We start from the raw sequence: 27,243 nt of genomic DNA on the forward strand, positions 1-27,243 counted from the left end.
GCTTGTTGTGCTGTGCCCACAGCTGAACCTGGGTGTTGTGTGTTTGTGTGTGTGTTGGATTTTGCCTGCGGCGGCGTTGTGTGTTGTTCGGTTGGTACCTTGATAACTTTGTGCCCCGTGGTTGCTTTATTTATAAAGCGGGGTGAAAATTTTTTTGACGACGGGAAGGTTTGGTAAAAAAAAATACAATGCAGCCAAGCCAAAGTGCATTCGGGCCTGCTGGGTCTGGGCCCACAGCCTGGCTGCCTTCCTCCTCCCCCCTCCCCGTCTCCTTTCCGTTTGGTGTCCTTTTCTCCATAGGAAGCTGTGAAGCCCACCCAAATCCACACCACGGCAGGACTACTAGTACTAGTACACCGAGCCAAAGAAGAGAATGTTCTTGGATCCCCTTCCCTGCCTGCCACAACATTCCTACTCCCCCACACTTCCAGTCCCCATAAACAAACAAACCAACAAACCACTGGTCATCGACCTCTCTTCCTCATCTTCTTCTTCCGGGACGGTCTATTCCTTCGTTGAGTCGGGATCTTGGGCGGCAGAATCCAGGAGTAATTCGGCGGGTGGGCTTAGTTAGGTACCACAGTTATCCAAAGGTCCGCCGGCCCTTCTTTTCCACGTCTCCAGAGGTCGCCGGAATCTCTCCTCACCAGTGGATGTGCAATCTCGTGCGTCCTCTCCGCGTAATCTGGGCGCCCTTCGCCTTCCACATCGCAGCAACGTCTCGGGGGATTTTGGGCTAGATTGAGGTTTTGCGTGCGTGTTCCTGTGTGGGGAAAGTGCTTTCCTTTTCTATTTTCTTTCCCTTGGTTTCTCGAGGATTTGGTTCTGGTGTGTGCGGGGGGGCGGAATCTTTCTCTGCCTTTGATCCCAAGGAACCGGCCGCCTCGTTCATGTAGTGCGGCGTCCGCTGGAACCTGGGACTCCTAACATGGCCTGCCTCAAGCTGGGATCAAGGGCTGATGTATTCAGGAAGCAGGGTCAAGACTGGTATGAACAGCTTCTCTCTCTTTCTTCATTTCCCCCAACATGATCCTCTGCCATGTCTAGCCTGCACATTTCCTCATGGTTGCAAATGACAATTTTAACATCTTATTAAAGTTGCTTCACCTTTTAATACGTGCAATGTTTTCATTACTTGCTCTATTTGCTGCCATAATTACCACCGTAGACATTGGAGTGTTTGTCTGTGTGAGGTTGGGCACGATAGGAAATGTACCTGCCATTACTTCTTTCAGGAATTAGAAAAATAATTGAATAGGTGCCATATGTGTGTACTAGAAGCTCCCATGCATCATCCATGGCCCAACCTCTTCCTGTTGGCCTCATCTGGGGTACTGATTATAATATGCTAACCAACTCCTTCTGGATGGAAGGCTCTAATCAAAACATCGAGCCCAGGCCAGCTAGGAAAACTACAACCGTTTTTGTTTTTAAGCTGATGCAACTTTCTGGGAGGACTCACTACCAGTTATTTACCTAAAGACAGCCTGTTAATCAATATCATTATGCTAAGGCTGTCATTTCGATGCATTCAATGCTCGTACCGTTTGGACGACTTCATCTATTCGTGGAAAAATGGAACCTACCTTTTATACTACCATTTTTGGGTGTTATTGAGATCAAGGCAGTGGTGGGTAAATGGAGCAGAATGCCTGTCCTGGATTAGCATTTATTCCCCCTTTCCATGAGAAATATTGTCTCGCTCTCGCCTGACTTTTGGGACCGGCCGTTCTTATGTTCAGTACTTGCTGGAGCTGCACATGTTGGACACTAAATGTGCCATATTGATGCCTCCAAATTCTGTTCTCTCGTCACAATCATGCCGAGCATTACTCCGTCAGATACCGGTCCTGGAATATGTAATAAACTGCTACAAATCTGAAACTTGAGATTTTTTTTATCTTTTGGGTTACGGTTAGAAGGCTTATAGCTAATCTCTTATTTGGTCTCTTGTATCCTATTTAAGTGCAATCTTTTTTTAGAACCAACTTTATTAGGCACATCACTTGATCAACACTTCTAAATACATCTAACCTGTATTTACAAGAGAGAGAAACAATTGTGACATATGAACTTTGATTATTATTTTCAATTCTGACCATGGATATTTTAGTGCATGTTCTGTGTGCATACAGTCTAGAAATTAGGAAGTCAAGCACATTAATGTGCCTTGGAGCTGGTCGTGATCAATGTTCAAGATATCGGTAACTAGTACCATATCGTTCGGGTGCTGAGTAGTGACAAATAGGCGAATTTTCCAGTTAATTGGCCAAGAAATCAGTTAATCGGCTGTTCGGTGACCCACCGAGTAGCGATTAACTGACCGAGATGCTGGTTGAACACATGGCCAATATTTGGAACAATATTCATGATAACACATGGCCTTTTTATCCCTAAATTTTTCAACTTAATGAGACAAGCTAGGGCTGATGTAAGATGTTGATATTCAGCTGGATTATGTAGTGCATTAAGTTTAGTTCACTCCGTTGATGAGCTCAAAGATCACCAAAGTATACCATGTTTTTCCAAGAAGCAAAAATGCTGGAACATGTAGGAACAATTACATGTTGAAATAGTAGAAAAGAAATAGGGATAGACATGGAGGGTAGTGAGTTTGTACATCTACCCCCACCCAAGCGAGGCTCAATTGCTACATTGAGCTCATGTTCACTTTAGAATAGATGGCCGAACTAAATGCAGCTCATTCAAGCTCTGCATGATTGTGTACAACAAACTAAAATTATCTATAATATTATCTCATGTGGTTTGGCTGGAATAATTTTCCCACTTATATTCATGTACTTCCTCATGCTCTACAGTTATAACTTATAACTGTGTAAGCACACTATTTTATATAAACTAAATTGTTTGAACAGAAAATTACTAATGGAAATATGTTTGTTATGTAGGTATTGCACTACTGGCCTTCCCAGTGATATAACTGTGGTGGTTGGGGAACAATCTTTTCATCTCCACAAGGTAAAAAATTCACTAATAAGTTCACTAAGGCTTTCATGTGTTTTCACACAATTTTGTTAGCATTGTGCGATTTTTACTTTGATTCTGGGAAACTTCTAGTACCAATATGTGCATACTACTCTGTCCATCCCAAAATAAGTGTCTTTGATTTAGTACAACTTTGTTTAGAGACAAAAAATAGATGTAAATGTCTGCGGAGGATGAAGTAAATTACCTTGTAACAATTGATATCTGTTTTACAGTTTCCTCTATTATCAAAGAGTGGCCTTCTGGAACGTCTCATCAGAGAGAAAATTGAGAAGGGAGAAGATAGCTGTGCCATTGATCTATCTGATATTCCTGGGGGAGCAAAGGCTTTTGAACTAGCTGCTAGGTTCTGCTATGGTGTGAAGTTTGAATTGACTTCCTCCAATGTTGTGCACCTTCGCTGCGCTTCTGAGTATCTTGAGATGACTGAAGAGATCGCCGAGGGAAATTTGATTGCGCAGACAGAGAACTTCCTTACCCAGACAGTTCTCAAAAGCTGGAAAGATTCAATCAAGGCACTTCATACTTGCGATGACGTCATTGATCTTGCTGAAAAATTGCAAGTTGTGAAGAAGTGCATAGACTCAGTTGCAACTAAATCAAGCACTGATCCCGATGTATTTGGCTGGCCTGTCGCCCAGTATGGTGGTCCCACACAGAGTCCTGGAGGGAGCTTCTTGTGGAATGGTATTAGCACTGGAGCAAGGCCAAGAAATTGCAGTTCAGATTGGTGGTATGATGATGTGTCATGCTTAAGCCTTCCATTATACAAGAAGGTAATCTCAGCTATGGAATACCGAGGCGTCAATCAGGACATTATTGTTGGATCCCTTAACCATTATGCCAAAAGGCGTTTACCTGGTCTGAATCGGCGCAAAAGCATTAGCGATGTCAGTAACTGCCTTTCAGTGTCAACTTTAACCGCCATGCCTTCTGAAGAGGAGCAAAGGTATCTTCTTGAGGAGATTGATAGGCTGTTACCTTTCCAAAGGGGTGTTACATCTTGCAAGCTGTTATTTGGCCTTCTGCGCACAGCGATCTTCCTTAAAGCCAGCTCATCCTGCATGTCCAACTTGGAGCGTCGGATAGGTTTGCAGCTTGATAAGGCCACTCTGGAAGATCTTCTAATAACAAACATGTCTGAATCCATTGAAATGCTCTATGATGTGGATTGCGTACATAGGATTCTTGACCACTTCTTGGCAATGGATCAAGAAACTGGTGGAGCTTCTCCTGGCATTGGCGAAGATGGGCACCTATTGGCTTCTCCATCTCTATTGCCGATTACTATGGTTGCTAAGTTGATCGACGGCTACCTAGCTGAAGTTGCACCAGATGCCAACCTAAAGTTGCCAAAGTTTGTGTCTTTGGCTGCCGCCATACCAGACTATGCTCGGCCAATAGATGATGGACTTTACCGCGCCGTTGACATCTATCTGAAGGTAAACACTCTTTTATTTCTGCTCCCTGTTTCCAATGACACAATAACACACCGGTAGGTGAATTCTTTTGCATATCCTAAGTCAGGCAAATCATGATTAGCATCCATAACTTAGTTCTTCCTATCCTTGTAACTTCTTGTCGAGTTATATTTGAAAGGATTGGTGGATAGCTGTTCTGTTTTCAGTTCCAAAACCTTTTCTCAGTAAAACTAGATAGTACAGTAAAGGTTTGTGATCATTCAGCTTGCGCCGCAGGATAAAGAGGTTATTGAAGAAATAGTAGAGTAGGTTCAGAAACATTATTTAGGTTGCATGAAGGTGGTGCTTACTGCTTACTATTCTTCCTTTTACCTTCTGTTAACGAAGCTTATAGATAGTAATGTTTGATCTGTAATATTTGATATGGCATCGACAGGTAGCTAGTAATGTTTGATGTGGCATCAATCATAAGTTCACCTTGCTAATGTTTGTTTATGTTTTGTTTCTGCTCCTGTACATAGGCGCATCCCCATCTGTCGGAATCGGAGAAGGAAGAGCTTTGCCGGGTGATGGACTGCCAGAAGCTCTCTCTGGAGGCTTGCACCCACGCGGCGCAGAACGAGCGTCTCCCCCTGCGGGTCATCGTGCAGGTCCTCTTCTTCGAGCAGCTGCAGCTCCGGAGCTCCATCGCGGAGTGCCTGATGATCTCCGAGAACCTCGAGGGCGGATCGAGGCAGCTTGGCATGCCAACCTCTAGTGAGCAGCACCGTGGCGGTGTCGGCTGGCCCCTGGCCGCCAGGGAGAACCAGGCCCTGCGCGAGGGCATGGACGGCATGAAGCAGCGGGTGGCCGAGCTGGAGAAGGAGTGCTCCACCATGCGGGAGGAGATTGCGAGGCTGGGCCGCAGCAGGAGCGCCGGCAAGGGCAGGCTGTTCTCCCTTGGCACAAGGCCGCAGATCTGCAGCACCGCCAAGGATGCTACCCCCGCGAAGGTGACAACGGCGAGCGACGACGAGAGGCTGGCTGTGGTGAAAGTTGATGCCACACCCCGGCTGAAGCTGAGCAGACACAAGAAGAACCTGTCCATAGAGGCCTAGCAACATCGCTTGTGTTACTCTGTACTCTGAGTTTGGTGTTTTGCCGGTGAACTTGTTAGATGCTTTTTACATACCACCACCACCTATGAACGAAGAACTGAAAGAAGAAAATGAGTTGTTGAGACCTCATTCTAAGTTTTTGACAGCCACCCTGTATATTACGCACGCATGGCCATGGTGGCAGCGGTAACATCTTGTATCATGTGTCTCGTCTCTAGGATTGCTAGTTCATCTTGATTAATGTGTCCCGTCCCTATCGGTAGTGGTAGGCAGTCCTCCCTAGATGTGATCGGGATATTTGCCCACTTCTTTTATTTTACTTTACGAGCAAGGCAGGAGCTCTGTGGATTTCATTAAGAGAAAAAAGTAAATACAGAGCTACCGGTTTATAAGAAAAACCAAGGCCGAAAATCAACATGAACCAACACCGAACGCAACACAAACAGGCCAACACCATCTAAGGGCATTTCTAACCGAATCCCCAATAACTGGTTAGAGGAGTAAAAATGCGCCAGCACCTAGACGATCCCCAATCTGCCTTAGAGGAGGATAAATTATCCTCAGCCGCCGCGGTACGGATCCGTGCCGCCATGCCCGATCCGCCGGCCCCCGCCCGGTTCGCCGACTTTCTGGACCTCGCTCCGTCACGGGCGCCGCAGAGGACATACATTGGCGTCCGACAGCGCGCGCGGGGGAGATGGGTAGAGAAGATCACCGACCGGTAGACCCACACGAGGAAGTGGGTCGGGTCGTTCCACACGGCGGAGCTCGCAGCGATGGAATATGACTGGTGGCAAGTCCGGTTCCATGGCGCCACCGTGAGGCTCAACTTCCCGTTTGGGACGGCGCCGGTCCACCTCGTCCTACTGGCGCCGGGTGTGGTGAGTGCGGCGATGGCTCGGGATGACCGAGAGGCGAGGGAGCGCCTCAAGGCGGAGGCCGTTGACAAGGCATGCATGGTGGACCTCCGCCGTTAGCACCCCAAGCTCGTGGAGGCGAAGCGGGCGATATTCACCGACAATGGCGGGAAGGTCATCGTCATCTCCAACGATGAGGTGCAAGGCGGCGAGGAGGAAGGCATGGAGGAGTAGGAGTTCGACCTCAAGGAGTGGCGGCCCGGATCCATGTCTCACCAGCGGTGGCCTGTTGAGAAAGATTGGCTCGACCTCCACTATGGCCGATGAGTAGTCTAGTGTAGTTTAAATTTAAATTTATGTTTAATGTTCGATTGTCAAAACTATATTGAATTTATGTTTAAATGTATGCAAATTTCGGTTGAAACTAGGTTAAATTTATGCAAATTTATATTTTACTTCGCTAAGTTTAGTGGATCGGTTAGAACCGATCAAAACTTGGTGGAGCATAACGGCTCCTTTGATTCAAAGGAATTTCATAGAATTTTTAAAGGGTTAGAATCCTTAGGATTTTTTTTCCTATGTTGATCGTTTGATTCACATGATTGAATTCTATAGGAATTTTCCTATGAAATCAAGTGAACCACATTTCATTGAAAATCAAGCATCCACTCCAAAAAAATTTACAATTTTTTTGTTTTTTCTATAGCATCAAACACTCTATGCAAATCTTATAGAATTCAAGTGGACATGCCACTCAAATCCTTTTTATTTTCTATTCCTACGTTCTGAAAATCCTTCAAATCAAAGAGGGCCTAAAGATTTACTTGAATGGAGATTATTTTTTAGGGATTAGCTAGAAATGCCCTAACATGACTAGAGCGATAGTAAGCAAGATATATGAAGGCGCCTTCAAGAAAGGAAAACGATGCGTGAGGACGCAGTCATCACCGGCATCGACCTACTTCTTTCAGGTGACACGGCTCGAGTTGCGGGATGCCAGGACCTACTCCCTCAGTTCCAAAATAGATGACTCAACTTTGTACCTCACACGTGATTTGTACGTTCCTCGTAGGTGGTTCACTTGCCCACTTGCCGTTGATCGCCGATCTCAGCGTCCACTCTTCCTCCGTACAGTTCGTGAAGGTTTGACAATGGGGCTCTGCCGTGGGACTCGATCACGTGCAACTCGCACCGGTTATGATGAGTGCACGTGCCATCTACTCTAGTTATAAGCCAACCCAAGTACTCAAAATGCAATTACCAACAACCAAATATTATCGGCTGCGACATTTTTCAGCTGATCATGTAAATATCTTGTTACAGAACCCGCATGCAAGTGCGAAGTTTCGTCACACGTGATGTGGGGAATGATCAACCACACAATTTTCAATCAATCCCTGAAACAGATGCGGCGTAAAGAAATCAGAATCAACAGATATCCATCTACCCGGTCCGGCATGGTACCCAAGTTCATGGTTCATCTGGAGAAAATTCCCAGGTTGGCGTGCTGATCTTGGAGTTCTTGACAGGGTCATCTGAAATTCCCACACGACGGCATACCCTTTGGCGTCGTGAAATCCATGTTAAGAACGACACTGGCTTGGCCCTGGCCCCCTACATCTATATTTCCTAGAGTAGAACTATTGGGACATTGGGGTCCTTCTCATTGGCTTCAGCAGATTTCTTACTGCCTCGCTTCTTCTGCTTGTTCTTGAACCTGAATTGCTCTTTCTTGTTCTTCTCCCAACTTTTCTTGTGCTTCTTGTAAATGAACATTGCTGCGCGAGCATCCTCAATCTATACGGTTACCAAAATCACCATGCAAACTAGTTATGGACACAACTAATATGAGCAGGAAAGTGTTAGACTAGGATAATGAATTTTCAGTCTACTAGCAAGTGGCTATGTGAACGAGTGGTAAGCTATGGATCACAAGAACCAATCACATAGTTGATAAACAAGACAAATTTCATAATAAGCCCCTGGTCTATTTGCGTTTGTATAATCAAGCACTCAACATTAAATGTTGTTTAGTAAGCTCCTGAATCATTCTAGTTCAACTTAACACAATTTGTTGGCGCGACACTGATTTATTAGTCATTGAAGCAAAAGAGGATTGGAATGGGCTAAAATAAACCAAAATATACTGTTGAGGGGCTCAAAACTGAACTCGAGGCTTAAACACCATATAAAAATACATTATGAGTACAGTATCACACATACCGGGCAGTGCTCTTGCTGCTGTATCTTAACAGAAAGTTCTTGAGCAGCAAGATCTTTCAACGATCTTCGCTTGCCCTCCCTAAATTGAAACACATGTCACTACAGTGCTAAGCAATCTTAGTAAGAGTAGATATTTAGAAGACCATCTAACCGTCGGAAAACCTCATATTCTGAGGTGTCTCTTATGTCCTTTTTTGGGTGGCCTAGTAGCAGGACCTGGCAAAGATTGTACCACATTAGACAACATAACAAAGTGCTTCACGAATGGGGTTAAGATCCGTAACAACCTTAAGATCATGGTGTAAGGCATGTCCAACAAGAACCCTTCCTGTGATAAGCTCAGCTATATCCTTCTGAACGATCGAGAAATCTTTGGCTGTAGTATCATAAAATGGTGTTGCATGACCCATGCAAATAGCAAACCTCAACAGAAAAATATAATAACACATAGTGCTAATATACTAATGACATTACCTTTATTCATGTGCTTAGGTCTAATCCCACTAATATGGGTACGGTAGTCCACAATTCGCTCCATTGGTCGCACATATTCATCATATACTACGTTGCCAAAGGAATTAACCTAACAGAAAGCAGAATAACATTAGAGGGTACGAATATACTAAGAAAAGTATTTCAGCATATGAACTCCAATACATAGACCTCCCTCTCTTCATCGTCCTCCAATACACACTGTACTCTACATCTACTTTGTCCACCACCGCCGGCACATACCACCGGAACCCTACACCAGGTGCTCCCCACCACCGTCATTTGATCCCCGCTGATAATGACGAGTGCAACTGCATCAACATGTACCACACACATGACCCACCTCTCTTTTCCCACTCACACGACCCACCTTTCTCCACTCTCGTGTAACCCAGCTGGGTACCTCACTGCTCCCCTCTCTCCACGACACGTGGATCTCGCCGGGCTGGAGCCAGGCTCCAATGACGCCACTACCAAACCATGGCTAGGCTCACACGTGCCACCGCTATCAGGGAGGGATCCTCACTGCTCCCCTTTCTCTACGACACGTGGATCTCACCGGGCTGGAGCCAGGCTCCAATGACGCCACAACCGAACCATCGCTAGGCTCACACGTGCCACCGCTGTCAGGGAGGGACCTCATTGCTCCCTTCTCTCCATGACACGTGGATCTCGCTTGACTGGTGCCGGGCCCCAACAACAACACCGTTGAACCGCGGCTAGACATCGAGGAGGGCTCCTCACGTGGCCTTTATCAGGGAAATCCTCCACGCCGTTTCTATCCCCCCCCCCCCCCCACACACACACACACACAAACACATCCCAAACACGTGGGTCTCACCAGACGGGAGAAGGCTCCAACAACGCCAGCAGCAAACCGCAGCTATAGCCTATATGTACAATGCTATTGAGCACCCAGGGTGCAGACTAAGTTACTTTGCACCTACGGTTTTGCTACATCGTTATATTTTGAACCTTCATATTGGTTCACTACGCAAAAAATGGCATAAGAAAAATAAGATATGAATCATAAAAGCACAAAGTTGCATTTATATGTATATTTTATGCTGTGCTTTTACGTTTGTAATTTTATGTCATGTAAAAAATTACGGCCGATATACATTTTCGTATGTTCTTATTTACTTCGATGTAAGACAACATGTATGGAACGTAAAAATATGGTGTAGTGGTGTAAAAATAGGTATTCTACACCCTAGGTGCTGATCGTTTTGGTCAAGAGATTTTTTTTTTCTCAATATGATTTTTTTTTATCCAGATGGTAATGGATCATGTTTGTGGTGGTGGATACAAAATGTTGAGTACTACAATTTTTCTTCATGTCTCTGTTCTCTCTCCTTCCTAGAAAATGAAATGATATTTTGTTCATGATACAAAATGTTGCCAGAGTTCTAGATTTCTCTTGGTTCAGAGCTGCTTCTTTTCATGTTCATGATGGCTGCATAGGCCACGCTCGCCCCTCTCCCTTCTTAATTTCATGATGTATTCGGATAAGGCGGGGGTATATGTGGGATTCAGACGAGCTTTGCCTGGGATTTGCTCCAATGGAACTGCTTGGCAGGGGGTGTTACTGTTCTAGAGTGTTAACCCTCCACAGACATTGGAAGGAAGGGTAATGATGGACGACAGGGTCATAACAGAAGAAAGCAAGAGTATGTGTCAGTGGTTAGTTCCACGTAACCAGGGTTTGAGCTTCGCCAGAGAAAAATGAACTTAACGAATTACTCTTAGCTGTAACAAACTGCAGGTGTTTTAATATATATGTAGTGGAATATTAGGATTGCTACTGCTAACTGTATATGCATCCAAGTCTGTAGGAAAAAGTAGAGTACAAACACTCCTAAAATGTTATGAATTCATTTATAAGTTTGACCATCTATAAAGAAAGAATTAGTAACATCACAAATATCAAACTGATATTAGGGCCTTTTGGTCGCAGGATTTTAAAAGAACAGAAACAGGAAAAACATAGGAATTGGATCATGACATGTTGAATCATACAGGAATGTGTAACTGATGTTGCTTGGTTACGCCACAGGAAACAACATAGGATTTTTTTTCCCCGAATGGTTAATCACATGACGTAGTTGTCACTAAAATAAAGAGATGTTTCCATTAGGTTGGACCCATATGAATTCCAATTCGACAAAGCAAACAAGCCCAATGAGAAAAACTCCTATGGAATGGAATCCTCTAGAATTCCTATGAACTTCGATGGAAGCAAAGAGGCACTTACTAGATTTATCATGATGAAATGCAGTTCTATAATGTAATAATGGTTTTATTTCAGACACTAGAAACTGATGGTCAAAGCACTGTCTTGAAGACTGTCATGTCGTAACAGACTTGCATTTTGGATTTGAGGAAGCAATCACCACAAATTTTAGAGGCATCAAACACTAATTGCTAGACATAACACCAAGAGTATTCCATTGTATAATATGTTTTTTTATTGTCATCTTTAGTTGACATGGATGACCACTATACCTACCCTAACACATGATGTAACAATCACGATACATTACTACTAGAAGGAACGTAAGCTAATTAAGAGGTATTTAAACTAAAAAAGGGCAGCCCGGTGCATGTAGCTCCCGCTTGCGCAGGGTCCGGGGAAGGGTCCGACCACTTTGGGTCTATAGTACGCAGCCTTTCCCTACATTTCTGTAAGAGGCTGTTTCCAGGACTTGAACCCGTGACCTCTTGGTCACAAGGCAGCAGCTTTACCACTGCGCCAAGGTATTTAAACTAATAATACCTAAATATTGTAGTACTGGTTACTCCTTCGAAATTCAAGCTTACAACATCTTCTTGCAGCCAAATAAAGCAACCAACTTCTAAACATACTGATGTGGCATCAATCTGATTTCTGAAGTTGCCAAAAGCACCTTCTAGCCCGAAAGTTCCAGACATCACATAGCTACAAAGCTCTGGTTATGGGTTCCTTTTTGCATATGGCAACCCCACTACCTTTGGCCGCATCAACAATTCGGAACTTAATTCGGAAGTCATATTTCGACCCAGACGCTTTTGGGATGCTTCTAATAACCAACTAATTGCGGTGCTCTTGCTTCTTTAGATCCTATGCCAGACACAACTTGATAAGCCCTTCGAAGAAAATGTCATTCCGCACGAAATGCAAAACATTATACATGCAGTTGTCTCAAGACTGCGCAGCTCCTCGAACCCCATTCTTCCCATTCAATTCAACAAGAAATCCCGTACATCCCAAGCGCTTACCATTGGCATGGCATAGTTAGCAATGAAGCATGGCACTGTACCAAGTAAATACACAAGAAACCAAACAAAAGAAAGTGGTGATTGGTGTTTACCAAGGTGGCCCTGGCGAGGGCGCTCTTGCTGCCACCGGCCCCAACCCCGACCATCTCGCAATCCAGCGCCAACGCCTTCGTCAAGCTGACCACCACCACCAAATCAAAGCCCAAACGTCTCAAAGCGGCATACAAGGGAAGCTAACTGGCAGGGCCCACTCACCTGGTGTCGTCAGAGGTCGGCTCAAGCTTGAAACTCAGCTCCGCTGCCTCCGGGGTAGGAGACGGCTCAGGGGGCGGAGAAGGGGCGGGGCGCTTGCGCTTGCCGAGGAACGTGGACGCGGGGAGCTTGGACTGGAGCTGGGCCCAGTTAGGGTTTAGGGCGGAGGGGGCGGCTGGTTTTGTCTTGGGCTTCCGCTTCGAGGTGCGCTTGGTGTTTCCGGCTGCCGCCGGTAAGCCGGAAGACGGCGGCTGAGCCGCCATGGACGATTGCGGCGCGGCAGCGGCTGCTTGGGGTTGGGGGGCTCCTTGAAAGGGTTTGGGCTTGTTTGCTTCTTGCTTTTGGGCTTTGGACCTTTTGACCGACCCGGAGGAGAGATTTGGAATTAAAAGGTCCGAACATATTTTCAGAAAGAGAAAAATTTACCATAGGTCACAAAACTTGAGCCGGCTGACACTTAAGTACCACTACTTAAAAATACCTGAAATACAGTTCATCTACTTGCGCAGGGGTTCACTTTGGTCCGTATATACGATTGGAGCTACGTATTTGCTGACTTGGCCGAGTCAGCCGTTGCCAGCTGTGCTTTGACCGCCACTTGTGCAGCACCTGTCGGGGGGGGGGGGGGCGTTAATACTAGATGGCTGGAGGTTTTTTTTGCAAATGCGCGCACCTGGTCGGACCGCACCCCGGACCGGGTCGCTCCTGTCTCCTCCCTCCCGCAACCCACCTGGTCGCCCTGCCTTATCCTCTCGCTCTCCGCTTCCTCTCCTCCGAACCCTAGCCAACTCCCGTCCGCGCCGCCGCCGTCGCCTTCCGCCGCCGCAGCCATTGCCGACGCCCTCCTCCGCCTCCTCTGTCTCCTCCTTCATGTCGTCTTCCAGCTCCATGCACTCAGCGCTGCGTGGCCGCTCCGTTGCTGTACCACTGATCGGGTGCCCGGATTGCGGCGAGCAGGTGAGGTTCTACCGGTCTAGCACCGATGAGCACGATGGATGGATCTTCTACAAGTGCGTGAACCACCATGTAAGTGCCAGTTCAGTAGATTCATGCCGTGTCAGCTCACTTTAGTAATGAAGCAGAGCAACTGGTTAACTAATGCAGTAGTTTAGAGCAATGCAGTAGTTGAATCATTAAATCTATAATTTTCTGGAGTTGGTTAACTAATTTTGCCACTGATTAATCAGGTCACTTGTGATTTCTGGCACTGGGAGCTTGAGTATGTGCAGCATCTGGTTGAAACAAGGCGTCTGGTTGGTGATGCTGATGTAGATGCAATTGGTGCTGTTGAGGACAAGAGGGAAGAGCTTGAGAGGCAGAGGACTGAATCAATGGCAGGCAGAGGCACAGCTGGAAGGGTCATGGCTGGGAGAGGCAGGGCTGGAAGAGATAATTATGGCAGCTCCAGTGAGAATAAGTATGCTACCAAGCAGCAAATTGCTATGCTTTTAGGGTTAGGCAGAGAGATTTTGATGCTGCTGAAGCTGATGATTGGTTTTGTTATAGTGCTTTGTGTGATGTGTTTCACCTTAATTATGAAGAAGTGAAGTGTTGTTAATTCAATAGGTGCAGGTGTGTAAACTGAGCATACTAAAATGGTTGCTTTTGTTTGCTCAGTAATGCTTAGTTGTAATGGTTGTTGTAATGGATAATATGTCAGTAATGTGAAGCCTGCTTGACCTACTTGCTTTGAAATGCTAGACCTAATTGCTTTGAAAAAACTGACAGATGTATTTCATGTCAGAAGTGTAGTTAAACTAATTCTGACAGAATGTTTGCAGTTCACTGAATTTTTATGGTTAACTGAATTTAGTTTGCAAAGTTAACCTCATTGTACTTAATCTTGTTGCTTTCAAAATAATTGTTGTACTGAACTAACTTTGCAAACTTTGCAAACTAATTGTTGTACTAAATGAAGTAAGTGAATCTCAGCACAACTGAACTCAAAAGCAAGCATGTACTTGCACCTGCTGCAAACACCCACCCAGCAACTTGCACTCTACATGTAGCTTTGGTCCACCAGTCGACCACCACCACCACCATCAGATCCCCTTCTTCCTCATCATTCATCTTCAATTTCGTGCACCACCAGATCCCTTCTCTCCTCTGTCCAATAGCACCAATAGATCCCCTTCTTATCTTTAGCTAGCAGCAACCATGGTGTCCTGGAATGATCTTCCCACTTCTTCTGAAGATGACTCAGTGACCAACAAGGTTAGTGTGCTCTTCAATCTCACACAAATCCACTCTAGGGTTTCTCAGCTAGGGTTTCTCTCTCAATTGATTCCAAATGTCTCTCTTTTGTTTAGCCACCTGCCACAATATCCTATGAGGAATGGAGTGGCTTGGCTACAGATCTGCCTAGCTTTAGATGTGGGCATGGATCTTTGTGTGAGAAGAATGTGGCATTTGAATCTGTTGATACTGGCAGAAGGTTTCTAGCTTGTGCACAAAAGGTTAGTAATTTTTTTTGCATTTGGCATTGTTAAACATTTTTCTCTTTGTAGTATGTCTTAAGTTCCATCATCAGGCACAGTACTGAATACTGGCAGTTAACTGAATCTCTTTTTTGTATGTTCTAAATTGTTAGGAAGTACCCAAATGCAGATATGTTGAGTGGGTTGACCCTGAGTGGCATGATGCTCTGAAGATGAGCCTAGCTACTATATGGACCATGTATGAAGAGGAGAAAAAACAGAGGCTCAGACAGAATGTTGTGAGTGCTGAAGAAAATTTGAAGGTTCTTGAAGAGAAGAAGAAGATGGAGAATGAGTTGAGGCATTTCAAACTTGATTTTGCTAAGATGGTGGCTGAGAAGGAGCAGGCAATGAGCCAACTAGGCAGCACACAACTTACTCTGACTGATCTAAAGGAAGAACTTGAGAAGAAGAAGATTGCAGACAAGTCAGTAACCAACATTCATCAGGTATTCAGGGTTAAAGCAGAGAAAGAGAGGGACCAAGCAGTGCAAGAGAGGGATGACTTGAAGCATGAGAAAAGGAAGCTTGAGTACATGATTGGTGACCTATTCAAACACAAAGAGGCCACCAAGGAGAAGATAAGGAAGCTGAAGGGCATGCTGAATGAATTTGATTGAATCTGTGTCATTGTAAAAAAACCACTTTGTATCTTTCCTCCTGGATTTGTGTCAACTAAATTGTGTTAAGATAAGATATTGAAGTTGAAGTGGGTTAAGATAAGAAACTGAAGTTGGTTCAGATAAGAAAATGAAGTTAACTGTCTCTGTCTTATATGACTGAATTTGCCTGAATTTATATGCCTGCAGTTGCTGTTTCATATGACTAAATTTGTCTGAATTTATATGTCTGCAGTAGTTGTTTTATATGACTGAATTTGTATGCCTGTACCAAATTTTTCTTAAAGAAAAAAATTACACAAAAAGAGTTTTGCCTAGGTCTCGAACCTAGGACCTGTGGTATTGAACATTGGTGGCAATGCCAGTGTGGTAAGTAGTAGTGCTTTGATCAAGGGCAGGTACTAACGTAGCTATTTAGCAGTTGCTAGTGGCCCAATGGCTCACGCCTCTTCCGTTTCCTTGTCTGCTCTTTAAGCCCACCCACCCACCACTCCACTCTCCACTCTCCACTCAGTCCACCGCGTCGCCTCGGTTACCCCGCACCAAACCCCCACGCAAGAAAACCCTCGCCGTCGACCACCACACCGCCGCTGCGGACATGAAGAACTACCCTGCCTGGAAGAGGGTCATCGATGACCTCGCAGGCGACGACAAGGCCATGCGCGTGGACCTGGCGGAGATCGGGAAGTGATTCCCCAGCTGTTCGATGCTGTGTCACCATGCGCGTGGCCTCTTAAAGGTCATGACCGACGACGAGCTGGACCGCGCCTGCCCCGACCACAACGGTATCCACTATGCACTCGTCCTCCGCTTCGCGATGCAGGAGACGCGCTCCGACGACCCGGGGCAACGAGCCCGGTGGTGGATGTACCGGTCCGCCACTACGCCGCGGCAGCCGGATCCGGTGCGCGTCCGCCACAACGTCGACCTGGCTGTCCCCGCACCTGTCAACACTGCCTACTGGGACCACTACCAGCCCGACTACCTCGGGCGCGATGATGTCTCCGAGTACATCTCATCCGACTCAGAGTACGACTCCGGCTCCAACGACGACTCTGGCTACGCCGCCGACTCGTCCTGGTCGACTGGCTGGGAGGAGCCGGAGGTGATTGTGCTCTCTGACGACGAGCCGGAGGTCAGTGTGGCGGCGCCCGTTGTTCCCGAGCTGGAGGTCCACATGGTGGCGCCGGTCGCCAGGGAGGGTGACAAGCACCGCCCCATTGACATCGAGCTGCTTCCTAATGTTCCTGACATCGTCAAGCAGGAGGTGGAGGTGGTCTTGGCCCTGCAAGCACAGGACGTCGCAGCACAGCCAGAGAGGAAGAAGAAGAGGAAGGTGGCAGCTGACATGGAGGTTCGCTGCTCGGAGCGCCTCCAGAAGTTGAAGAACTGAAGATGATGCAGTTGCAGTAGAAGGCATGAAGAAGATGCAGTTGCAGTAGTTAGGTATGCTGAAATATACAGATTTTCACCATATAAGTTATAAAATATTAGTTTGTTAGGTGTGCTTGTATATTAAGCACATAAGTTATTTGTAATTTCTGTCTGTTGAACTCTGTTGAACTGGTTGTTGATGCTATATAAGTGTTGAACTGGATGTGATGCTATATATGTGCTAAACTGTGTTGATGCAAAAGTGGCAGTAATCCAAAAGTGTTTTGTTGCTATGTAATGGTGTTGATGCAGTCTTGTTGCTATATAAGGCAACAATCCAAAATTCTCTTGTTGCTATGTAAAGCAATAATTCCAAAAGAAGTAGCTGCTAAGGTTTGAATCTTAACTGAATTTTTGTCTGAATCTTTGTCTTAATTGAATTCTATCTTAACTGAATTATGTCTTAACTGAATTATGTCTTAACAAAATACAGACAACTGTTAAGATTCAGTCAACTATAATCAAATCAGTTAGCTTTTCAAACTAAATTCAGACAACTGTAAAAAATCTGTTAGCTTTTCAAACTAAATTCAGATATCTTTGCAAACTACATTCGGTCAACTGTAAAATTCAGATAACTTTGAATTCAGTGAACTGTAAAAATTCAGTTAAGTAGGTTGGAGGGGAGTGGAAATATAATAAGTAGGTTGTCAAGTAACACTTGAGCAAAGCACTGTTCCTATCACACTGGCATTGCACCCTATTTATCACACCACGGGTCCTGGGTTCGACACCCAGGCCAACCTTTTTTGTATTAATTTTTAAATTTTATGCAGTTAATTATCTATACTCCAACAGTGAATAAATCAATGAACTCCAACTGAATAATAAAGCCACTGAACTCCAACAGTTTTCATTTGGATTTCTTTTCATTTTGAACTCCAACAGTTTTCATTTTGAATGGCAGTATGAAGCCACTGAATCTTCACATTTCCAACAGTTCAAAGAGTCTCATTTTAGTTTTTGCCAAAATATTACAAGTGCAAAAGCACTGAATCATCCCAACTCCAACAGTTTCAAAGAGTCTCATTTAAGTTTTTTGCCAAAAAATTACAAGTGCAAAAGCACTGAATCATCTAAACTCATCAAACATGTTCACTCTCTTCGGCTTCTTGGGCACATGTCCACTTGGTCCTGCCTGCTTCCTCTGCTCAACTCTTAATCTTTTGGCCTCTTTTTGTTGTATCTTCTTGGCTTCTTGATCTTCTTTTCTCTTCAGTGCTGCCATAGCTCTCTTTGCTTCTTGATCTTCTTTTCTCTTCAGTGCTGCCTCTGCTTTAGCTGCCATTGCTTCAAGGGCTCTGGCCTCCTTCTCTTCTTGCAATGCAGCTTTTCTTGCTGCTGCAGCTTCCTTCCTTGCTGCAGATTCCAAAGCTTTCTTCTCTTGTGCTGCTCTTCTTCTTCTTTGTGAAGACTCTACTTTTCTCCTTACAATTTCTTGCCTTTTTGCTTCTGCCTCCTCTGCTTTCTTCTCTGCCATCTCATTCATGGCCTCAAGTGCTGCATCTCTCCTGGCTGCCATCTGTCTTTCTTTGTCTCTCTTCATCTTCAGCAACTTCATGGTCAGGTTGCCTTCATTTGTAGCTGTTGTTGTCTGTGCTGCAGTGTGAGAACTGGCTGCATTTGAGATGAATGAGGAATCTGGCAAAATGATTTCAGGTTCTTCTCTAGGAACAGGTCTGGATTGTTGCATCCTATGAAGCATTGTAAATCCAAAGTCCTGCACCTGTACAAAACAAACATCACATGAAAACATCAGTACAACAAAAATGACTGGACAAAAGAGGTCAAAATTAAGGGACAAAAGTGGAGAATTTGCCTGAAAAACAACTGGTGCATCTGCTCCATCATCTTGTGTGACAATGACCTCATCATCTTGTGTGAAAATGACCTCCTCATGTGTATCATGGCCATCAACATGGGCCTCCTCATGTGTAACTTGGCCATCAACATGGACCTCCTCCTGTGTAAGTTGACCATCCTCTTGTGTGACCTGAACCTCCTCCTGTGTACCTTGGCCATCATCTTGTTGTGCCAAAACAATTTCATCATCTGACACATCATCAGGAATGGCCCTTGGACCCCTTCTTGTTGTTCTCTCTTCTAGATTTGGCAAAATGCCAGCCTTTTTGAGATTACATCCTTTGATGTTGTGGCCTGTTTCATGGCAGTATGAACATGTTATTGTGATTCCATGTCTGCTCATCACCTTGGTTCCATCTTTCTTTTCAATCTCATAAGGCTGCTTTCTCCTACTTTTGTTTGAAGGCCTCCCTACTTTTTTTCAAAGACAGGTGGCTTGATTTCACAGCCATTCATCTTCTGCCACTCACTCCTATCTCTGCAAGGCTTGATAATGGGTTTGTATGCTAGCTTGAATGCTTCTATACTGTAACAGGAGTGCACCAAACTCTCAGGATCAATCCTCTCATGTCTGCAGCATGCAATTGCATGGTGACATGGAACTCCACTAAGATCCCACCTTTTGCATGTACAACTTTCTTCCTTCAGGTCAATAATGTATGTCCTGTTCCTATTGTCAACCTGAAAGATGCCATCACCAGCCCCTGAAACCATGCATGTAGCTGACAGCTCTATATTCTTCTCAATTCTTTTCCTAATTTTTGGGCATATTGAGCCAGGCCAGGTCTCTGCCTCTTTTCTTTTGTTGTAGAACCTGACCATGAGCTGTGTTTTGATCTTGTCAATCATTGATCTGAGATGCATCTCCCTAGCCTCAAGAATATATTTGTTGAAAACCTCATAGTTGTTGTTCAGAAGAATATCACACTTGACCAATTCTCTTTGGAAGCCCCTAACCCAAGTGTTGGGTGGTAGCTGCTCAAGCCACTTGTATGCTTCTAGGCTTATGACCTTCATTTCCTCCATGCTTGCAGCCCACAGTTCTGGTGTTGTGCTCCTTGCACACTTCCATAGCTGGTTTTTAAGAACATCTCCTTTGTGTGTTTGCTGAAAATTCTGCCATATATGCCTAACACAGTGTCTGTGCTCTGCATCAGGAAAGTGCTGCCTCACTCCCTTGATCAGGCCCTTTTGCTTGTCTGACATTATAGTCCATGGGTCTGTGTTTACAATTCCCAAGTCACTCTTCAGATTTGACAGAAACCATTTCCATGTGTCAGTGTTCTCTACCTCAACAACTGCAAAAGCTAGAGGGTAAATGCAGTCATTAGGATCCATGCCAACAGCACACAGCATAACACCTCCATACTTTGTCTTCAGGTGGCATCCATCCAAACAAATGACAGGCCTACAAGCTTGCATGAAACCCCTTTTGCAGGCATCCAGAGAGAAATAACAACTTGCAAATATGCCATTACTGACACCCACATAGAAAGAACTCCCTGGGTTTGATCTTCTGAATTCTTGTGCATAATCCCACATGCTGTTGTACTGCTCCAACTCATCTCCTTCAATAACTTTCTTCACTAACCTCTTAGCCCTTCTAAGCTTGCTTCTTGTTGCTGTCATGTTCCAATCTTTCTGAACCACCCTTGCAAAAAATTTCATGTTCATGTTTTCATCTGCTCTGAAAGAATCAAGATATTTTCCAGCCATAAAAGGAGCAGTGAATGACTTAACACACCATTTCTTTATGCATGTATGCTTTGGGTTGTATTTCTTGATCATGAAGCAGTTGATTCTCCCATCAAATGATGCAGACAAGGTCCAAGGGCACCCATCTTCACAAATGGCATTCAGTCTTTTTCTATCATTTCTAGGGCACCTAATGTCAACTCTCTCCTGACAGCTGTACTCTTTGATAGCTTTCCTAAGGAACTCAACAGATCCAAAGGTCTGGCCAACTTGAAACTGTGGTTTAGTCAGGTCTTCCTCTCTAAAACTTTTGAAATTCAGCTTCACCTTATCTTCATCAGAGGATGGCAGACAAATATCCACATCTTCAGTAGGATCATCAACTTCTTCTTGGACTGCTGGTCATTTGCCCTTCTCACAATCAACATGTTTGTCAAACAAGTCATCATCATCCTACGGATCAATGTTTGAATCAACAATTTGTGGAATATAATCGTCATCTGAATCCTGCACTACTGTGTCTGCTACATCCATGTTCAAAAACCTACAGGATTTCCTTGCCCTAAACCCAAACTGAGATGAAAGGTAAGTAGTTCCAGGCTGGGGTGGACTTGGTATGAAATCATCTTCTTCTGACTCTGCTCCACTTTCTGACTCTGCTTCATCTTGCTCATGCTCTTGATCAGAATCATGCTCTTGATCATGCTGAGCCAGCTCATGTTCCACTAGAGTGAGCTGATCCTGCTCCTCTTGCAACTGCTGTGTCTGCTCTACTTGCTGGTGGTGGGCATTCTCCTTCTTTGGCCTAATGCCACTGAACCTGACAATTGGTGGATCCTCATCATCAGAGTGGGCTTGAACAACAGAAATATATGATCTCATGCTCTCATCATGATCAAGAAATATCTGTTGGAAGTGGTTGCCATTTAGAACACAATCCTTCATGTTTTCTGTCATAGTGTTGTCCCCTATCTTGATCTCTCTTAATCCATTCTTATACATTGTCAATCCAGGAACACACCAATAAGCCCTGATCCTGCCCTCAAACTCATATCCAATTTCCTCCACTAGACTGGCAACAACATTAGGTGTCCAATTATCTATGTCACAGTAATCATACCAAATGGAGTGACCTTTGTGATAACCCCTATGCTTGCCAGCACACAGAAAGTAGCCACCATGTATGACCTCAACAGAGAAGTGGTTGCTTAAGTGACCTGCAAAACAATCAAGTTGAAAAAGTTCAGATATTTCAGACTACAGAGAGATTCAGACATTTCAGACTACAGTTCAAAGATTCAGACTTTTTTACCTTTTCAGAAAGAAAAACAGAGATTCATGGCTCCAATTAACAAATGTATGATCTTACAGGTCGAAAAGCAACCATCTTTGGTCAATCTGACACAATGTAATTGCAAATTACAACAATTTTTGGGTCCAATTAACACTCTGACACTAAGAGCAAACTTTACTGCTTAAACCCTAGACCCCTGGACCGATGAAAATTGGGGGGGGGGGGGGAAGAACCATAACCACTCCAGATCTCTGCAAACATGGCCAAACCCTAGCTCCTACTGCAAACCCCCCATGAAGCAACCCTATTTTTGGCCTGTCAGAAAGATCTTCACAAACTGTTAAAACCCTACCACCCCACACCCAATCCGTCAGAGAGTAGAACGAATGGCCAAACCCTAGCTCCTACGCGCAATTGATGCGGCCAAGAACTCTTTACGGGAGCTAAATTGCACAGATCGAGCAAAGGAGCTGCTGGCGACGGTGACGTACCGTACAGGGGCGGCGAGGCATCATCACGGCGACGCGAAGGAGCAAGAGGCACGTCGCACAGGCCCCTCCCGAACGGCGCGGACGGCGGCGGCTCAGCGTCCGACGACGTGCTCATGGAGTCGTTGTCGACGCCAACGACGTCCGACCTCGGCAGCGATGATGAGCAGAAAGGGTGCGAGAGCAGAGAGGAGAGAGCGACCCGGTGCGGGAGCAGAGAGGTTGCGGGAGGGAGGAGAGAGCGACCCGGTGCGGTCCGACCAGGTGCGGGCCGTTTAATGACCAGGTGGGGTGCGGTCCGACCAGGTGCGCGCATATTTGCAAAAAAAAAACCTCCAGCCATCTAGCATTAACGCCCCCTCCCGACAGGTTTGCACAAGTGGCAGTCAAAGCACATCTGGCAACGGGTGACTCGGCCAAGTCAGCAAATACGTAGCTCCAATCGTATATACGGACCAAAGTGAACCCCCTGCGCAAGTAGATGGACTGTATTTCGGGTATTTTGAAGTAGTGGTACTTAAGTGTCAGCCAGCTCAAGTTTTGTGACCTATGGTGAATTTTTCTCTTTCAGAAATATACTTCAAGATGAGTTTTTTTAACACACTGACGTAGAGACTCATACACATATCTCTACTAGTAAGTATGCACGTGCAATGCACGTATCATAGAGTTATGAAATAGAGAGAAAATTGGATCGCTGAAAGGGGAGCGGTGGCATAAGTGTCGAGCATGCCGGTAGGTTTCCTTGGTATTCCTCGGCTACTTTTAGTGACTCCTTTGATTATGTTGGACTATTGTAGAAAAGATTATTGAGAACTTTTTGTGTACAATCAATAATCAACAATTGGAAAACATGTTCGTACTGGATGGAAGAGGCAACAAAATTCCAAGGTAAGACCTGAAGCTTCCTTGAACTAAAAGTTGATTATGCAAGCAGTCGAAGTTAGGATCTAGTGAGTGATTTAGGACCTGAAGCTTCCTTGAACTGAATGTACGTGCTCGTACCAGTTCGTGCCCGTGTAGCATTGCTGGCCCACATCGCCGTCGTTCGTTCCTTGGGACGAGAAGACCAGGTCAAATTAAGAGTCGAGCCGTCAAAGACGACGAACATTCAAATAGGTGAACGAAAAGAAAGAAGTGATGGAAGTCAAGGAACGATCGGAATCAAGGTCCGGGTTTGATTGATCCCATTATCCGAACAAACATGGAAACGGGTGATTTGGTTTCCACGTTTGTCCCTGCCTACATGCGAATATGGGCCATGCCTTTTTCTTATTTCCTTCTATGTACACAGTACATAAGGCTCGGTTTCAAAAAAATGATGGCACGGATCATGGTAATTATTACTAATTGATATTTTTTCCTTCTATGTACGTGACATACAAGGCCGAGTTAAAAAAATATGATGGCGTAGATCATGGTAATTCTTGCTAATTGATATGATTAAAATAGGCCTAGTTTGAAGCGAGATCGTGGTAATTATTGCGTAACAATGATGGCGTAGACCATGGTAATTATTGCTAATTGATTATGGTAAATGATGTGATATAACATTGAGACAATCCGGTCCATTGAGAGATGCCAGATGTATTGCTGAGATGTAATATTTCTATCACAACTCGATTGTTTAATAATAGTGGAGATAAACACACACACACACATCCTATCTTTATGAGCACTTTCGAGACCGAACGACACACCATCTTGAGATTAACAAAGTCAACACAAACGCATTCGTACTTGATGTGAATGTTTCCTCTCACTAAACGTACATCCCCGAAATGTAATCTAACACTTGAACTCTGATGAGTGAAGATACCATTGTCCTCCTAATCATCCAGCCACATATTGGTCTGCTATACTTTAAGATAAACTAATGTGTTGATTATAGGCTCTTAAAATTTTGCTCGTGTAGAGCTTTTCCCTCTTGAATGCCCAATGGTTACTAAAAACTCTTACAAAAGCAGCACGCCGTAACGACTCAATGAGACTAAAAATCCATCTTTTGGTATCCGGCTTGTGATTGCCCGTCAGTACATCAACCAAATCATAATCCTTGAGTGCTCAGAGGCAACACGCCACATTGTAGTCTAGCAATGAATGTATCCACGAATCATTGCTCCTGCATAACCCTCAGTCAATGACAATAGCCATTTTCCGATGATGAAGTAAGTCAACCATCGGTAGAGACTGCTGAGCGAGTCTCGATAGGAAAACCTTGAGCTTTGATGGAACACAGTCCTTCCACATCATCATCCAATACCTTTGGTCCTTCTTAGAGTTCGAAAATCCTCCTCGTTCCTCGAGCCACACTTATCGTCGAGCTTGGTTGCTACCAATATACATTAGACGTCTCCACGAATCATTGCTCCTGCATAACCCTCAGTCAGTGACAATAGACATTTTCCGATGATGAAGTAAGTCGACCATCGGTAGAGACTGCTGAGCAAGTCTCGATAGGAAAACCTTGAGCTTTGATGGAACACACTCCTTCCACGTCATCATCCAATACCTTTCCTTCTTAGAGAGGAGAGATTTGGAATTAAAAGGTCCGAACATATTTTCAGAAATATACTTCAAGATGAGTTTTTTTAACACACTGCAAACAGACGTAGACACTCGTACACATATCTCTATAAACACACGCATACACATCCTATCTTTATGAGCATTTTCGAGACCGAACGACACACCATCTTGAGATTAACAAAGTCAACACAAACGCATTCGTACTTGATGTGAATGTTTCCTCTCACTGAACGTACACTCGCGAAATGTAATCTAACACTTGAACTCTAATGAGCTGAAGATACCATTGTCCTCCTAATCATCCAGCCACATATTGGTCCGCTATACTTTAAGATAAACTAATGTGTTGATTATAGGCTCTTAAAATTTTGCTCGTGTAGAGCTTTTCCCTCTTGAATGCCCAATGGTTACTAAAAACTCTTACAAAAGCAGCACGCCATAACGACTCAATGAGACTAAAAATCCATCTTTTGGTATCCGGCTTGTGATTGCCCGTCAGTACATCAACCAAATCATAATCCTTGAGTGCTCAGAGGCAACACGCCACATTGTAGTCTAGCAATGAATGTATCCACGAATCATTGCTCCTGCATAACCCTCAGTCAATGACAATAGCCATTTTCCGATGATGAAGTAAGTCAACCATCGGTAGAGACTGTTGAGCGAGTCTCGATAGGAAAACCTTGAGCTTTGATGGAACACAGTCCTTCCACGTCATCATCCAATACCTTTGGTCCTTCTTAGAGTTCGAAAATCCTCCTCGTTCCTCAAGCCACACTTATCGTCGAGCTTGGTTGCTACCAATATACATTAGACGTCTCCACGAATCATTGCTCCTGCATAACCCTCAGTCAGTGACAATAGACATTTTTGGATGATGAAGTAAGTCGACCATCGGTAGAGACTGCTGAGCAAGTCTCGATAGGAAAACCTTGAGCTTTGATGGAACACACTCCTTCCACGTCATCATCCAATACCTTTCCTTCTTAGAGAGGAGAGATTTGGAATTAAAAGGTCCGAACATATTTTCAGAAATATACTTCAAGATGAGTTTTTTTAACACACTGCAAACAAACGTAGACACTCGTACACATATCTCTATAAACACACGCATACACATCCTATCTTTATGAGCACTTTCGAGACCGAGCGACACACCATCTTGAGATTAACAAAGTCAACACAAACGCATTCGTACTTGATGTGAATGTTTCCTCTCACTGAACGTACACCCGCGAAATGTAATCTAACACTTGAACTCTAATGAGCTGAAGATACCAATTTCCTCCTAATCATCCAGCCACATATTGGTCCGCTATACTTTAAGATAAACTAATGTGTTGATTATAGGCTCTTAAAATTTTGCTCGTGTAGAGCTTTTCCCTCTTGAATGCCCGATGGTTACTAAAAACTCTTACAAAAGCAGCACGCCGTAACGACTCAATGAGACTAAAAATCCATCTTCTGGTATCCGGCTTGTGATTGCCCGTCAGTACATCAACCAAATCATAATCCTTGAGTGCTCAGAGGCAACACGCTACATTGTAGTCTAGCAATGAATGTCTCCACGAATCATTGCTCCTGCATAACCCTTAGTCAATGACAATAGACATTTTCCGATGATGAAGTAAGCCGACCATCGGTAGAGACTGCTGAGCGAGTCTCGATAGGAAAACCTTGAGCTTTGATGGAACACAGTCCTTCCATGTCATCATCCAATACCTTTGGTGCTTCTTAGAGTTTGGAAATCCTCCTCGTTCCTCGAGCCACACTTATCATCGAGCTTGGTTGCTACCAATATACATTAGACCGAGCGCATCTTAAATACTCATTTTTTTCTTTCAAATCGTTGACCGATATTTATCTAGTTGCCTGGTGCATAACGAAATCCCAATTATAGCTTTAGGATATGTAGCCATAAAAAGTTTTGTTCTATTTTTGTTCGGTCCCGGTTTCATTTTGCACAATAAGTTCACTTACCAACTCGGGAGGGTCTGCAGTCAAACTTGCTATCGGCCTCATATCATAATCACGCGGGATCAAATTATATCTTCATATTTCTTGGTGTTGTGGCCATCACCAATCTATAATCTATAATACCTAAATAGTTGATCCTCACTATTTCTAATTCTATCAACATACAAGCCCTCCACCTCATCAAGTGTGCGACATCAGCATCCACTAACAATATTTTTCAGCCTATGCAAACCTTATTTCATTATCACTAAATTCTCTCA

At 44.5% G+C, this 27,243-nt stretch overlaps 2 protein-coding genes across 2 annotated transcripts; one reads left to right on the forward strand and one right to left on the reverse strand.

Moving 5' to 3' along the window:
* Positions 1 to 316: 316 nt before the first annotated feature.
* On the forward strand, positions 317 to 5,653 carry LOC123147452 (BTB/POZ domain-containing protein At1g30440). Its single transcript, XM_044566700.1, has 4 exons — positions 317 to 987; positions 2,910 to 2,979; positions 3,222 to 4,448; positions 4,949 to 5,653. Exons 1-4 carry the CDS (start codon positions 929 to 931, stop codon positions 5,522 to 5,524), a joined length of 1,932 nt encoding a protein of 643 aa, XP_044422635.1. The 5' UTR covers positions 317 to 928; the 3' UTR covers positions 5,525 to 5,653.
* A 1,985-nt stretch (positions 5,654 to 7,638) lies between these two features.
* On the reverse strand, positions 7,639 to 12,959 carry LOC123147453 (RNA exonuclease 4). The gene is made up of 7 exons (XM_044566701.1): positions 12,610 to 12,959; positions 12,447 to 12,531; positions 9,079 to 9,187; positions 8,892 to 8,980; positions 8,756 to 8,820; positions 8,605 to 8,683; positions 7,639 to 8,178 (listed from the first exon to the last, which is right to left on the reverse strand). The coding sequence occupies exons 1-7, from the start codon at positions 12,867 to 12,869 to the stop codon at positions 8,011 to 8,013; spliced, it is 855 nt and encodes a 284-aa protein (XP_044422636.1). The 5' UTR covers positions 12,870 to 12,959; the 3' UTR covers positions 7,639 to 8,010.
* Between the last annotated feature and the right edge of the window lie 14,284 nt (positions 12,960 to 27,243).

Source organism: Triticum aestivum, chromosome 7A (genome assembly GCF_018294505.1).
Source record: "Triticum aestivum cultivar Chinese Spring chromosome 7A, IWGSC CS RefSeq v2.1, whole genome shotgun sequence".
NCBI lineage: Eukaryota > Viridiplantae > Streptophyta > Magnoliopsida > Poales > Poaceae > Triticum > Triticum aestivum.

Coding starts and splice junctions, on each gene's coding strand:
- LOC123147452 (XM_044566700.1), top strand. CDS start 929: ATGGCCTGCCTCAAGCTGGGATCAAGGGCTGATGTATTCAGGAAGCAG. Junction 988..2,909: donor AGGAAGCAGGGTCAAGACTG/GTATGAACAGCT, acceptor TTTGTTATGTAG/GTATTGCACTACTGGCCTTC. Junction 2,980..3,221: donor AATCTTTTCATCTCCACAAG/GTAAAAAATTCA, acceptor TCTGTTTTACAG/TTTCCTCTATTATCAAAGAG.
- LOC123147453 (XM_044566701.1), bottom strand. CDS start 12,869: ATGGCGGCTCAGCCGCCGTCTTCCGGCTTACCGGCGGCAGCCGGAAAC. Junction 12,532..12,609: donor CCGACCTCTGACGACACCAG/GTGAGTGGGCCC, acceptor GGTGGTGGTCAG/CTTGACGAAGGCGTTGGCGC. Junction 8,684..8,755: donor GAATATGAGGTTTTCCGACG/GTTAGATGGTCT, acceptor GTTTCAATTTAG/GGAGGGCAAGCGAAGATCGT.